Genomic DNA, 13,895 nt, shown 5'->3' with positions numbered 1-13,895 from the left:
TACACGTCCACAAGTTTGTTCATCTTTGTGCCTTTAGGAGGAACAAGTGTGTCCATTTTCCACGTGAGAAGGCTGAAACCCAGAACAGTTGTAAATCTCCTAAGGTCACGCAGCCTCCTGCTAGGATAAACTAGGCCCCCAGATTTCCCAGGAGGACTCTTGTCTCTAGACCAGGAGTTCCTGACCTTTTCTGGGCCCTGAACCCTTCTCAGAAAAGTGTGTGTAAATGCGTAAAATAAAATACATGTAACTACAAAGAAAGCCACTGAGGTTGAGAAAAGTTCAGAGATCCCAGATTAGAACACCTGCCCCTTGACCATTCTGCTTGTCAGATATTCAGTGGGCCTCCTGGGTGTGCAGTGGAAAATGGGAGAAATGATAAAGGGTGAAGTTCACACATGTTGAGCTACCCACTTCTCATTTCTGTCCCAAATTCAGGAGAGTAAATACATGTGAAACTCAGTGTTCAGTCTGTTGCCTCTTTATTAAGCAGCTGCCTGAGGTTCGGAACCCTGCTCTCTGGCTCCCCATTCCCCAAGGCAAGTCCCCTCAGATTAGGAGGCCATCCTTTGGCCTTTTCTTAGTCCATGTGGCAGGCCTAACTTATGACTGCAAACTCTGGTCTTGAGTCTCCTCCATCATCCCAAACTTAAGTCTCAGCATACTCAGTCTTCACTTGGGAGGATTGTGCTTGTCTGCTTGGCCCTGGCCCATTGGATCGAATGGCGATTCCTGGCGAGAACCAGAGAGCCCGTTTGACTGCAGTGAAGAAGGTTTCTCCAGAGGGAGCATGGTCTGACATGCTCTGCTGGACTGTAGCAAGTCCCAGGCCCCCCAGGAGAAGGAATCCTTGAGTGAGATGTTTCAGGAGATAGTGTTGTCAGGTCGCCCCCAGCTGCTGTGGACAAGCCGTTGGTTTTCAGCTCCAGCACAGCCACACAAATCGTGTGACACCCAGGACCAGAATAGCTGCTCACAACCAAACCACCACATGGAGCTGATATGGTGGCTGGCAGCCCAGTCCCTCACATTCCCCCATCCCTCCAAGCAGTGAGGTGCTCCCTCCCCTTCTTTCCCATTACACCCCCCCCAACCCTCCCCCCTCCCGATTTGGAGCATTACCAGCCCTGCCAACAATGTCCCCCCCCCCGCCCCCAGACTGATAGCCATATTGAGTGTGAAGACCCAGGCTGATAGATATGACACTTTTTGCTGGCCTCCAGAAAATACTCCATTGGTCTGGATATATGGGGCAATTCAGCCCAGGATCACATGCTAAATGAGGGGGTGCAGTGTGATGGGTGCCCAAGAGAGCCTTATCAAAGTCCTACCTCCATTCCTCAAGAGAACTACAAGCCTTGCTCCACTTCTCTAACCACCAGCCATATTGGATGCCTACCCCCAAATGTCCTGAAGCTAAGAGAGCAAAGGGATCCCTAGTGCTCTCCCACTCCCCCACCTCAGACCTAGAGCAGGAGTGACTGGGATCAAACTTGGGCCCGGAGACACCACATTAAGCTCTCTTTCAGCTGTCCTACTCATTTCCTAAGTCTGAAAGAATATTTTAGCGGTGTCCTGCAATTAATCTCTTTGAAGCTGTCTAGCTTCCAGAACTCATATCTTCCCTTTAAACCTCAAGCAATTAGCGATTAGGTCTTTTTAATCTTTGGAGCCCCAAGTTTGTTCCAAACTATCCAAACTGTTCTACCATGATCAATCGTGAACAGTCTTCAGGTTTCAGTCCAAGACACACACGTTCTAGCATAGGACCTCATTCAGGAGTACCACCACCACATCAATAACCACATAACTATGGCAGGATGAAAGGAGGCTTGTACAGAGAGATAAGTAAGAGCAAGGGCCTTCCCCATGCTGGTTTCCTTGGCCCTAGGGCCATCTGAGAATATGCCGTGGTCAGTGAAGATGGCAAAGAGCCATCAGCCCCATGTGGAGGTCTCCCTGGTGTATTCTGGTAGTCCAATGGTAGTGTGCCAGCAGTTAGAGTCATTAGGAGGAGTCTGGCAGTCTGAACACATCTTAAAGGTGATGCCATCTATATCCATGAATAACACACCAGGTATTGAATCACAGGACTTTGGGAGAACCTGAGTCAGGATGGATTTTCTGCCCCTCTTCATTCTCTTGTCTGTTAATCAATCTTTCAAGAGGAACTGAAAACATTTTGCAAACACTGACTCACTCATCTCCACCAGAACCCAGAAAGGGAGGAAGAAGGTGATAATGGTCATTCTTTAGCGTAAAAACCAGGAATTTGAAGCCTGAGTTCCCAAAGTAGCAAAAGGTTTAGGTCTGGCCCGAAAGGACATCTTCATCCCTGTCCTCATGATGGCAGCCATTGGAATTTTGAGTCAGGGCCACAAGCCTCATCCCCAGGTTGGGTCTGACCACATAAGAACACGAGTATTGAGACCTGGAATTAAGGCTGCCTTTTTGGTGGCAGAAGGAGCAGAGATCGGTTTGTCAGTGAGAGGACGAATCTACAGCTTGGTTTACTTCTAATCAGCAGCTCTTGAACCCTCCTTTCCTGCACAGAGGCTGACCCTTCTGATTATAGCTGGCAGGCACAGTGACGCATATAGCCCAGATTGGAAGCAGCCTTTGCATGATGGGGGGACCCTCTGGCAGCCAGCGTCACTCAGTAACCACTTGGAGAGCAGGCCTTCTGGTGACATCTTTTCCAAGATTCGGAAGGTTCCTTGTCAGGGGGAACACGGTTGCATTGTAGGTTTGGTGTGAACGGTTTTCTGCCACTATATCCTTGGCTGTCAAGAAGTACAGAGGCGTGTTTCTGGCAGGCACCCCACACAGTGTTGCCATCTGTCAATAAATTCTGACAAGTTTGTAAATCAGTGGCTCCCAGGCAGCTGGTTTCACATGGGGCTTAATGCAGCCAGGATTAGCCCATCAGAAAAATGTGGTTACACCTTGATTTGAGGTTGGGGGCTCATCTCTGTGCTTAAAGTGTGTCCAGTTCACGGTTGCCATCCCTCTTTCCCTTTTTTTTAAGTCCTTTCCTTTCATCCTTGCCCTCCATGGTTCTTGCTTTTCCTGGCCCATACCCTGTTGTAGCCCTTAGTGCTAAGAGGAGGGGGAGAAATAGTGCTGCCTTGAAAGAGGGGAGTCGGACAAAAAGATCATGCTAATGTCAGCTTGTGAGCTAGGCCTCACCATTGGGACTGAAGAACCACCCACTGGAAGAGTGGCTTCCAAGCCGTTGAGTCTGTTGGCTTTGACGCTTTCCCTCAGGAAGAAGAGGGCTCATACTCAAGCCAGACCTGTATCTTGATGTGTGCATGACCTCATAAAGACAGGCTGGACACAAGGGAAACCCATCATCGTCGTCTCAGGGCCCAATTTCTCTACGCTCTTAGCTTTTCTCTAATTCTGCCAGCATGCCGAGGAATGCCATAACCCTATCAGTCATCTTTCCGGGCCAATGCTTAGCATTGGGATGGCTCCAGACCTTCCTCCCAGCCTCATTCACCCCCCTTAGCCAGCTTTGCCAGTGCTGTGGGCTTGACCTTGAAATCAGGAATCCCATCTTCGGCACTCACTGGGCAAGTCACTTCGTTGTTGAGCCTTCATCTCCTCATCTTAAGAAAGGGAATTCTAATACTTGCATCACCTGCCTCACAGAGTCATTTTGAGGAAAATGCTTTGTACACTTTGAGCATCTATAGAAAGTGGGAGCTCTTTTTCCTGGGAACTACTTTGTCCTGGAGTAGGGCAAGTCTTACTATGGCATGAGCCTCGATGAACCACATCTCCAATGGTAAAGAGGAGGTTTGGTGACCAGTTAACTCCCCTTGATCCCCAGGCACACACAGGGTGTATTTCCCATACCCTAGAACACGAGGAAAACATTGTGTTGAGAGAGTCAGGTGGGGACAAATATGTAACAAAGGCAAATGAAAACCAGACAAAAGAGTGAAATTGACCAGCCTACCTTTCTAGGCTTATTGTGCGTCACTCCCCTTCAGGCCTTACTGTCCCATCCCCAGGATTGTCTCCCATGTCTAGGGACAGGCTTTTCCCCATGCCTGCAATGCTCTCCCTCTTCGACTCTTCCTCGTGGCTCAATTTAAACACTGCTTCCTACTGATCCTCCTTCAGCTTCGCTAGTGCCTGCCTGACAAAATCACTCTGTTATTGATGTGTGTGTTTTCTACACATTTATTTCCCATCTCTGTCTACATGTGATCTCCTTCCCTGGAACGTAAGCTCCTGAGGGCAAGGACAGTTCCATTTTTGTCTTTGTATCCCCTGTACCTCCCACAGCATCTGGCACGTAGTTAGATGCTCCACAAAGGCTTATTGATTTGTTTATTTCCTCCAAGCCAGCCTAGGACCAACGTTCAGATCCTGGCTCTGTTTCTTACTCCCCAAATCACTCACTTCTCTGGGCCTCGATTTCATAAAAATTGGGAGAGACTTTGGGGGAATTTGCCTCGTCCTTCTCCCTCATTTTACAGATGGGCTTCTGAATGACTGTCCGGTTAGGTCATGGACAGCAAAACCAGGAGTGAGATCCCACACTTATTCCGTGGTTCCACACTGCCTCTCTCCTGCCTTAGTAATGATCTCACCCTTCTAAAGTGGAGGATGCCATTGGGGGAGCCCGTGTTTATAAAATGAGAGGGATGAGATGGAATGATTAACTTCTAAGGTTCCATGAGCCCGTGAGCTTAAGTATGCAAGTATTCCCATTTTGCAGATGAGGAGACTCTGTCTCAGAGTAACTGGTTAAGTGACTGCCGTGGGTAATGAGTTTCAACTCTGGGGACTTGGACTCATGTCACTTATCCCACTGACCCATTCTGCCCCCCAGTTGGCATCTGCCAGGGGAAGAGGAAACAGGCTTAGAACTAGAGGTTCAGGAATTTCGTCTTCTAGCAAGGTGCCTGTCCTTCCCCATCTTAGTGAAGGAAGAAACCCAAGACCATGTATTCTTCCTTCTCCGTTTTCTCTCTCCATCCCTAGGAAAGAGAGGAGATGAGTACTTTCAGGTCCAAGCCCACAAAGTCATGGGAAATGGGTTGGGGAACCAAAGGTATCATGGTTCCCTCTCTAATGCCTTCAACACCCTCTCCTCCGCCACCTCTGCCTTTTAGGGCCTTAAACTCTGGTGTTGAGTACTACTGGGACCAGTTGAATGAGACAGTCTTCACCGTCCATTCCAGCAGCAGGAGCAGTGAGAGGCCTGGGTAAGTGTTTGGGGAGGAGCAGAAGAGCAGCCAGCTAGATACCTCCCTCTCTCCCTCCCTCTCTTTCCCTCTCCCTTCCCCACTCCCCTGTCATTCTTTATAGTTCTTCTGTCCCCTCACTACACCTGAATCCCTGCTCAGTAGGGCATAAAGGTCATATCCCAAACTAGATGACCACTAGAAGCCTGTTGACCCAGAAAGTTGGAATGTGGCTTATCTTTCCTGCCTCTGAAAGGCCAAAGTGTTGGGGAATGAAGTGGGGTTCTTGCAGCAGAGATACAGACCAATTGGAGAAAAGGGGCTAATCTTGAGAGAGAGCACCATACAGCCCAGGGAGAGTCCGCTGTTCATTCCCCAGGATGGTCAGAGAGTCTTAGGGCCTCAGTTCCCCAGACTTACTTGAATCTAATTGGAGGGCACCAAGCTGGTGCTGTTTATTTTCATTATTGAATTATCCAGCTTCTCTGCTGATGTCCTCCTCTGATGCCTCCTCATGGTAAGAACCCAAGCTGGAAAGGCCCAGTGGCATCCTGGGTGTGTGTCAGTGAGGACCAGCCTTACCAGGTTCAGGAGGGTCATCTCTAGCCCAATGGGAGAATTGGGCCAAGTCAATCTGGGAAATAACGTAGGTAAAGGCAGAACTGTCCCCCAAACACGAGGAACCTGAAACAGAAACCCTCTGCTTTCAAAACTGTGCCTGGTCACTGCTTGGAAAGTCTGTGTCACCGAGAGCTGGGATGCTGAGGCTCAGGGAAAAGCCTGGCCTGACTTTGGTTTTTCTGTCTGTCTAGAAGCAGCAGAGCCACATGGAGGACAGACAGGGACATGGGCTTAATGAATGCCATTGGCCTCCAACCTCGGCACCCGACCACTTCAGTGACATCTCAGGGCACCCAAACTTTGGCACCTCAGCTACAAAATGCCGAAACACAGACAGAAAGGGAGGTCCAGGAGCTGGGGGCAGCAGCCTCAGGGTCTGGCGAAGGTAGGAGCTATCTGGTGGGGATGGGGATGAGGGGGAGGGGAACAACAATCCATGTTCCTCTTGGGCAGTTACCTTTGGGCTCAGCTGATATGAGAGAAGGACCTGATACATTAAGGAGTCCAGTGGAGGGTTGAGATTTTCATAGTGAATCCCCAGTATGTTATTAATCCAAGTGGCTTCTCCTTGGACCAGGCTCCTCCATGAATTGGGTCTCTCCCCAGCCTGCCTGAGGAGTATGATCCCAGGGTGACTTTCACAGCTCCCTCAGGGATTCCATCTATCCCAAGTAGAACCAGTGTTTGCTGGGAGCCAGAAACCAGACAAAGGGATATGACAATCTCTCCCACACAGACCCCTTCCCCACCCCCACTTCCTGGGAACCCTCTGTATCTCACTCTGCATGTATAGAAGTCAGGAGGATGCTGGGATTTCATGTTTACCGATGGCCCCTGAGGGCTTTGCTCTTTGCTCCCAGTTCAGAACAGGTTCTGGGGACATACTCCCCTATCCCCCAGACTCCCGCTAACTTATCGTGTCATGTAGCCGTGGCAGGGAAAACCTACGCACCCTCAAGGCCCTGTGGGAGAGACTGCCAAAAACAGTAAGAGGTGGACTTGGCGCCAGGGTCTTTGGTCTTCTCCAGGTAGATAAAGACAGAGGCTATGGCTTCACACTCTCCAGATTGGAAGGAGGGGAGCTCAGAGGCTGTCGTATGAGGCTACTTCCCAGTGCCAGCAACGAAAGCCCTTGGTCTTCTAGGATCCAGCTGTTAGTGTGTGCCCCAGTGAACCTCTTAGCTAGCACAGAACCAGACCACATAGGCCCCGTAGCCACTCCTGCCAGAACCCCGCATAGCCCAGGAAGGGAAAGTGCTGTTCTTCCAGGCAGCCCCTTGTTCCTGGAATGTTTCTCTTTGCCAGGAAGCAGCTCCTTTCCTCCTCAGCACCTTCCTGTCAGGGCTCCTGCTACAGTCCTCTGGGGCCAAGCTGAATGAGCCCAGTGGATGGCTCTTCCATCAGGTCCCTCCCTAACTCCCCTGCAGTCAGTGGAGGGCCCCGCCCTGCTGGCCAGCCCCTCAGGTGGGTGGGGTACAGTCAGCCATAGCCCCCATGCTGGGTGCTGGCCTCAAACTTGTAAGAACCAATTAGCACTTTGAAGCAGCAGAGCCCGAGCCTCTTTGGAGTCTGTCATCGCCTGTGTTAAGCAGCCTGTTCTCACTCCTAAGTGTTCTTACCTCCCTGAGCCAGCCCAGACTTCAAACAAGGCAGCTGACAAGCAGATACTTTTGTGGCTGAGAGGGACCACCAGAGGAGGGAACCTGGTGGGGACCAAGCACAGAGTCGTGAATTTTCCCAAGTCACCCTCAAGAGGGGTTTACCATTGTCTGGCTCCCCACAGGAAAGTGTCCGTCTACCTAATGTGAGCGAAGGATTTAGCATTTTCGCCCTCCACCTCCAGGGGGGCCCATCCTGCTCCATGCTGCTCACACACTGTCTTCTCATTGTTTGGAGCTCTGTCAGGGAGGGTGCCCAAGCAGCTGGCCCAGGAACCAGATTTGACATTGAGCCATGTCAAGGACAGGCTAGTGGAGAACTCCTGCCTCCCGCATCAGATAGTCGTGGGATATCTGTTAGGCTGAAGCCTTGGCCTTCCACCTTCAAGCACTGGGCTTTGAAACTGCAGAGCAGATCAGTGGACGGGGGGTGACCAAGAACACGCTGGCCTCTAGGGTCCAGCCATCAGTGTGTGCCCCAGTGAACCTCTTAGCCAGCACAGAACCAGACCACAGAGGCCCTGTAGCCACTCCTGCCAGAACCCCACACAGGCTGAGCCAACCAGAAGCCCAGAACGTCTGCAGTCTGGAGCCTGCTGGCCTGAGAAGCGTAGGGTCTGCAGGCATCCTGGCTCTCAAAGGAAACCCTGCTACCTCTTTCCAGTTAACAGTACAGACATTCTGAATGCCAGTGACCCCGAGTCTTCCTGCCGGATCACCCTGGCAGGGACAAGACAGCTCTTGCTGGTGTCTGCTGCTGGCTTTGCTGCTCTGGCCAATGTTAGTCACTTCAGAAGCATCTGCTGAGGAAGATGGGTAGTACAAGACCTCACGGCAGCAGAGGGGTGGCTTGGGTCTGGCGGCAGCTGCCTTGGCTCTCGTCATGGATTCTGTGCTTTTCAAATGGTTTTTGACCCACTGAGTCAAGAGTGGAGCCAGAAGGAAGGAGTGGCCATGAACCAAAGTTGTGACTTGGCCCTGAATTTCCCTGTCCATGTAGCAGAAAGATGATCTCTTCCCCACATCCCCCAGCCTACAAAACAGTCAGCCAAAAACTGGTTGGCAAAGCATCTTGGGCGGGCACGGGGGGCAGGAAGGGCCCCACCTCAGGATCCCCAGCTCTCCAGAGCTGCACGTGCTTATTCTCTCAGCTGTTAAAGGGGTTCCCTGCCTCCTGGTGGGGGAGGGGAGGCAGCTCATAATTAATGGGAAAAGAGCTGTACTTTTGCCAATTGCCTGCCCACCCCCAGTTCTTTCCCATCAGCCAGTGCGCAAGGGTTATGAGACCACTTCTAATTTTCTGATTCTATAAAAATTTGATTACAGTCTGTTGAGTTCTTGCCAGAGCAAGTGCTTTGCAGAGGACGTTTGCAGGGGGCTGTTCAGCTTCTGGAGCGGAGCTTCGGGTCAGGTCCCATGCTCCTCTGGCTGACAAGGGGATGGGGGGAATGCAGAGCTTAAGCTGAGGAGCTGCTCCGGGGTTGGCACTCTCCTTCCTGCTGCTGTCCAGCATTCCTGTCCCCTGGCCCTGACCTTGTGGGAAGGCCAGGCTGTGAGAGGGCCAGTGTTCCTCTTCGTCGGGGGTTCCTTGTCCTCTTTGGGTCCTCTGCTGCTGCATCCTGTGGGTTAGCTCCTTCCCTGTAGGTCTTGCCTGGCAATCAAGGCCCCCGGGTTTGGTGGAGAGGGGACTTGAGGGCTGATTGAGATCTCGGTTTTCTCCTTTGGGCTGTGAAGCCTTCATTCCTGGCCAGTATCCCGTCCAGTGCATTATGGCAAAGAGCTGATCCAGCTGCCTCTGAATACAGAATGTGGCCTAGAGCTTACAGGGAAGATCTGGAGTCCACACTGAGCTCTCTGCCCCCAGAGGACAGACTGAAGTCCCGTTGTCTCCAGAACCCTGGCTCCGCAGCCACTTCAGAGAACCCCTGCAGTTCTCTTCTCCTGTGTGAAGAAAGCAGTTGCGAGCATTTGCTCCAGACAGCCCTGGGAGAGACAAAGCCAAGAGTACAACTCTGCCCACCTCAGATGAAGCCGTTCACACGAAGCCCTGCAGACCCTCTTCCTGGCTCATGCTACATGAGAAGATGAAGACTGAGGATGGCCAGAGTTTGTCACATGCCCCCTTCAGCCTGGCTCTTGGCCCTTTTGAAGTCATGGCCCCAACTTGAGGCCTTAGTTGAAAGCTGCCCAGAGGAAGCAGGGCAGGCCTTCCTGTTGCCGGGCCCTCTGTACCCCAGCATTAGCCCCTGTGTCACTGTCTTGCCCCTGGAAACAGGCCACTACGAAAGTCGATAACTCTCTAGGCACAGAGCCCAGCATCTTAAGCCCCAATGCCAGAGGGACTCCTGCCAGCCCAGCACATGCCCTGGGACAGTATTGGGGATAGTTTCACTGCAAAATTCTTGGAAAGCAGCAGGCCTTTCTGCCATTCAGGGAATGGTGGAAGTTGACAGTGTGTCCAGCTGGCCGAGGGCCATTCCCAGTCAACACCCCCCTGGCGGGGGTCTCAGGTTACCCGTTTTTGTTAGAGAATCTCCCCCAAGAAGGTGAACCCTTTAAGCAAAGCCTCCTGGCTGTGCCTTCTCCTGCCTGAGGGGTCTTGTGGAGGTGGGCCAGTGCAGGGAGTTCACTGGTGGGTCTGAAGACAAGCCGAAGGCAGCAGAATCCAACTGCCTGAGGGGCCTGGAGGAAGCATGAGTGAGGAGAGAGAATTTAATGAGGCCTCTGAAATTGCTGGTGTCAAACTGCCCTGGAAACTGGATTCTAACAAGGCAAACAAGGGACTGGGACAGTGATGGGCTAAAAGAGGCCTCGTCGAAAAACAGCTGTCAACAAAAAAAAAAAATGAAAGCAGGTCAGGGAACAGCTGGAGAAAAACAAATCCTTTGGAGTCCAGCCAGCCCCGCAGAGGCAGCCCAGGAGCTTGGCTAATAAAGGTGCCAAAAACCTCAGCCCAGGCCCCCCAGCCGTGAAAGGGAGAGGGAAGCAAAGGCTGAGACGTTGGCTCGGGGGCCCCTGAGCTTTGGGCTGCCAACCCCATGTGCTCCTCCTACCTACTGAGCAAGAGGAGGCCCCCTGCAGGCCATGCTCTAGGACCAAGGCCACGGAGGGATGGATTTGGCTTCTTAGACCTCCCTGGGATAAGCAAAACCCCGAGAGAAGCTGGTTCTGAAGAGCCTCTGTCCACGGCGCCCAGGCTTTGGCCTGCACAGGGTGAAAGCTGTGAAACTTGAACCTCTGGGTCTGGGATGGGTAGAGAAGGAAAGAGCCCAGGACTGAACTCCTTGTGACTAATGAGGTCCTCAGGAATGTCCCTAATCCCTGGTTAGGGGAAGAGGAGCACACTCAGAATTCCTGGCTTGACAAAATGAATGCATCCCTGCAGGGAATGGCGGCACTTAGTACAGGGCCTGGTACCAAGTGAATCTAGAACGTGCTCTCATGGTTCTTAGGGAAGAGACACAGTTTTCACAAAGGAAGAGAGGGCCATCAGGAGTTTGCTGAAATCTGAGTGCAAAAGCCGTGGACTTAAGCCAGAGGCCCTGGGTTCAAAAGGTGGTTCTGTTTCCTAACTGCCTGTGCAACATTGGGCAGGTGACTTTTCTCATTTGTAAAATCAAGGCACTAGATGGTTTGCTCTCTGGCTCCCCAGTGGTTCGGGGGCCATGGTGGGCAGTGCTCATGAATTCCTCCATCCCAGATGTTGAACAGAGGGTGTGATGGCGACACTATGAGATGATCCAGGGGGAAGCCCCAGGCCCTCCACACAGAACCAAGAAGGGCAGCTGTGTGGTGATGGAAAGAGACCTAGGCGGGGGCGGGGGGTCACTTCCTCTGGCCAAGCCTCAGTTTCCTCATCTGCAAATGATGCTCCATAAAGTATCTTCCATCTCCTTGAGAGTTATGAATGCCAGGGCTGCCCTTCTTGGTCGCTGCTGTTGTAGGACCCTAGACCTTGTCGTCAGGTGCAGATTTGCACCATCCCTCCCTCCCCCTGAGGCAACCAGATGTGGAGTCTCTTGTCCAGTCTTCTCTAATTCACCTCCTTTGCCCCTTTGTGCCTTTCAGGTGAGGGTCCAGAGTATGGGCCAGGAGGGGAAGACGCGCTCACCAGGATCCAGAGGCTGATGGCTGAGGGGGGGATGACGGCAGTGGTGCAGCGAGAGCAGAGCACCACCATGGCCTCCATGGGCGGCTTTGGCAACAACATCATCGTCAGCCATCGGATCCACAGAAGCTCCCAAACAGGCACAGAGCCAGGGCCGAGTGACAGTGCAGTTCCCCAGCCCTCCACCTCCCGAGGGCTGGCCCCGGGGCCCGAGGGCCACAGCCTCCCAGAACTGGAGCCGCTGGCAGAGCGAGGCCTAGGCCAACGGACAGGCACTGCCAGGCCGGCCTCCCCAAGCACTGTGGGACCAATGTCATACAGTGACCTAACCAACAACAACCACCTTTCTGACAGCACTGGGTGCCCTAGTGGAGAGCCGAGGGATAGGTAGAAACCGCTATGCCCATGGGTGCCACCCCTCATACTGCTGAGCAGAGACCTGACCTCATAGCTGACTAGAAACTGCACACGGAGGAGCTGCTGGCCACAAAGGGGGGATCCGAAGGGGTGAGAGGGAAAGCTGGGGCCACATTCCCCACACTAACCTTCCAGAGTCCAGGGACACACATACACAGCAGAGCCTCGTGACCACCCCACTGCCCTGTTCTGTGGTCACTTGGTACTACCCTCTGTGCACCAAGGCCCAAAACGGGCAGAGTGGGCCTCTGCGAAGACGATATTGGCTTTCTCTCACCATGAGTCCTCTTCTCTCATGGGGCAGGGGATAGGAAGAGGCCTAAAGGCCGTGAGGACAAGTTGTCTACCATCCCTGGGGAAAGCCCGAAGTGAGGACAACTGTGTTCCCAGGGCAAGGCTACTGGGACTTCAGCCCACTGGAAAGGAGGAGTATCCTGGCCCCCTCCAAGCTCTCACCCATCTCAGGGCTTCTGCAGGGAGATCCCTTGGCTTTCTTAGCCAGAGAGGGCTTCAAACCAGGGCATCTAGGCTGAGCCCTGGGAATAACTTAACTGGTGGGGGGACAACTATGTGGTGACGGGGTCAGTTCACTTACTGAGGATTTTTTTTCCCCAGGGAAAGGGAAGTGATAGAGATTAGTGGGCAGGAGCTCACTCAGGGAGCTTTGGATGAGGAGGGGTGGGTCACAGTACAGCCTACCTCTGGGTTGGTTCACCACGATCCTTCCCCAGTGCCCACCGGAGCAGGGGCTTCATGTGTCAGTATTATGACCCTGGGCATCTGCCTGGCTCAGGGCTGGGCAAGGGCTGCAGCTCCGGGTCTGAGGGTGAGGTATCAGTCTGTCATGTCAGGTGTTGCATGTGAAATCTTGAACTGTACATGTAGTTTCTAGTGGAGAAATCAAGGCTCTGATGATTTTGTTTTTAGTATAAAGAAATGTGATTTCCTTTCTGTTTGTAACTCATCATAGAGACATTTTGGTGGGAGGAGAGGGGAATAGTCTGACTGCTAACAAGGGAAACACCAAAGATCAATGTCATTAAAATGATGGCTACCCTTCTGTCTGTTCCTTTCTTTATTTGTGCTTTTGCATTGCTTCGGGTCCATGTGGGCTGGTCCTCATGCCCTTCCCCAAAATGTCTCCCTTGGGTTCCTCCTGGCAGGACATTCAGAGAGAGAGCACACATAGTCCCGTGCCTGACCTTTAACCCCAGCACTGAGTCTGAGCACCCCAGTCATCTGGCTCTGGTGACTGCTGGTCCATCACCATTCAGATTGCTGATGGCTCTCTGTTCTTCCCTGGAACCCCAGCAATACCCATTGTCAAATGACTTAGTTCTGAATAGCTCTATCAGCCTAAAGACTCTTAGGGCCTCTTCCCAGGCCGAGAAGTGTGAAAGATTTCTGTACCTGGTGTGAACCAGGAAAAGGGGGCATGACCTTGGGGACAATGAAATCCAAGCCCTGCTGGGTAAGATGTTGGATGGATCCCATTCAGGGACTTCCTGGTTCCCTGTGTTCTCAAAGTAGGTTGCATCAGCTTCCTCCATCTGGTGTCTGAAGGACCCAGTCTGAGTGTCAAGTGAGATGATGTATGTGAAAGCACTCTTAGTTAACATTTATTTGTACCGATCTATAAGTACTGTTAGCAGAACTCAGTGAGAAAAGACAATGCGTTAGGTTGGGCCCTCCCACAAGGATGTAGGTGAGGGAAACTACACATTGTCTCTTGTTCTCCCTGGTGTCACCCATATGCCTACCATTGTGACAAGGAGCTTATAATCTGGCCAAAAAGACAGAGAAACTGGGAAATAACTCCTTGAATGGTAACATAGCAAGGGCCCTGAGTTTTGTCGTCCTGAGGTACAGGAGCTGCGTGGTACACAA

The 13,895-nt window shown here is 52.2% G+C and overlaps 1 protein-coding gene across 6 annotated transcripts in view; it reads left to right on the top strand.

Moving 5' to 3' along the window:
- Positions 1-13,068, top strand: part of AMBRA1 (autophagy and beclin 1 regulator 1) — a 186,746-nt gene extending 173,678 nt beyond the window's left edge. For all 6 annotated transcript variants that reach the window (XM_036763014.1, XM_036763013.1, XM_036763012.1 and 3 more), the window contains 3 exons: positions 5,133-5,225; positions 6,017-6,210; positions 11,552-13,068. In XM_036763014.1, the coding sequence (XP_036618909.1) occupies positions 5,133-5,225; positions 6,017-6,210; positions 11,552-11,982 (718 nt within the window). In that variant the 3' untranslated portion in view covers positions 11,983-13,068. The remainder of the gene's footprint in view (positions 1-5,132; positions 5,226-6,016; positions 6,211-11,551) is intronic.
- The last annotated feature ends 827 nt before the right edge of the window (positions 13,069-13,895 follow it).

Source organism: Trichosurus vulpecula, chromosome 6, assembly GCF_011100635.1.
Source record: "Trichosurus vulpecula isolate mTriVul1 chromosome 6, mTriVul1.pri, whole genome shotgun sequence".
NCBI classification, from domain to species: domain Eukaryota; kingdom Metazoa; phylum Chordata; class Mammalia; order Diprotodontia; family Phalangeridae; genus Trichosurus; species Trichosurus vulpecula.
Note: the sequence above shows the minus strand (reverse complement) of the source record. Positions and strands in the feature narration are given on the sequence as shown.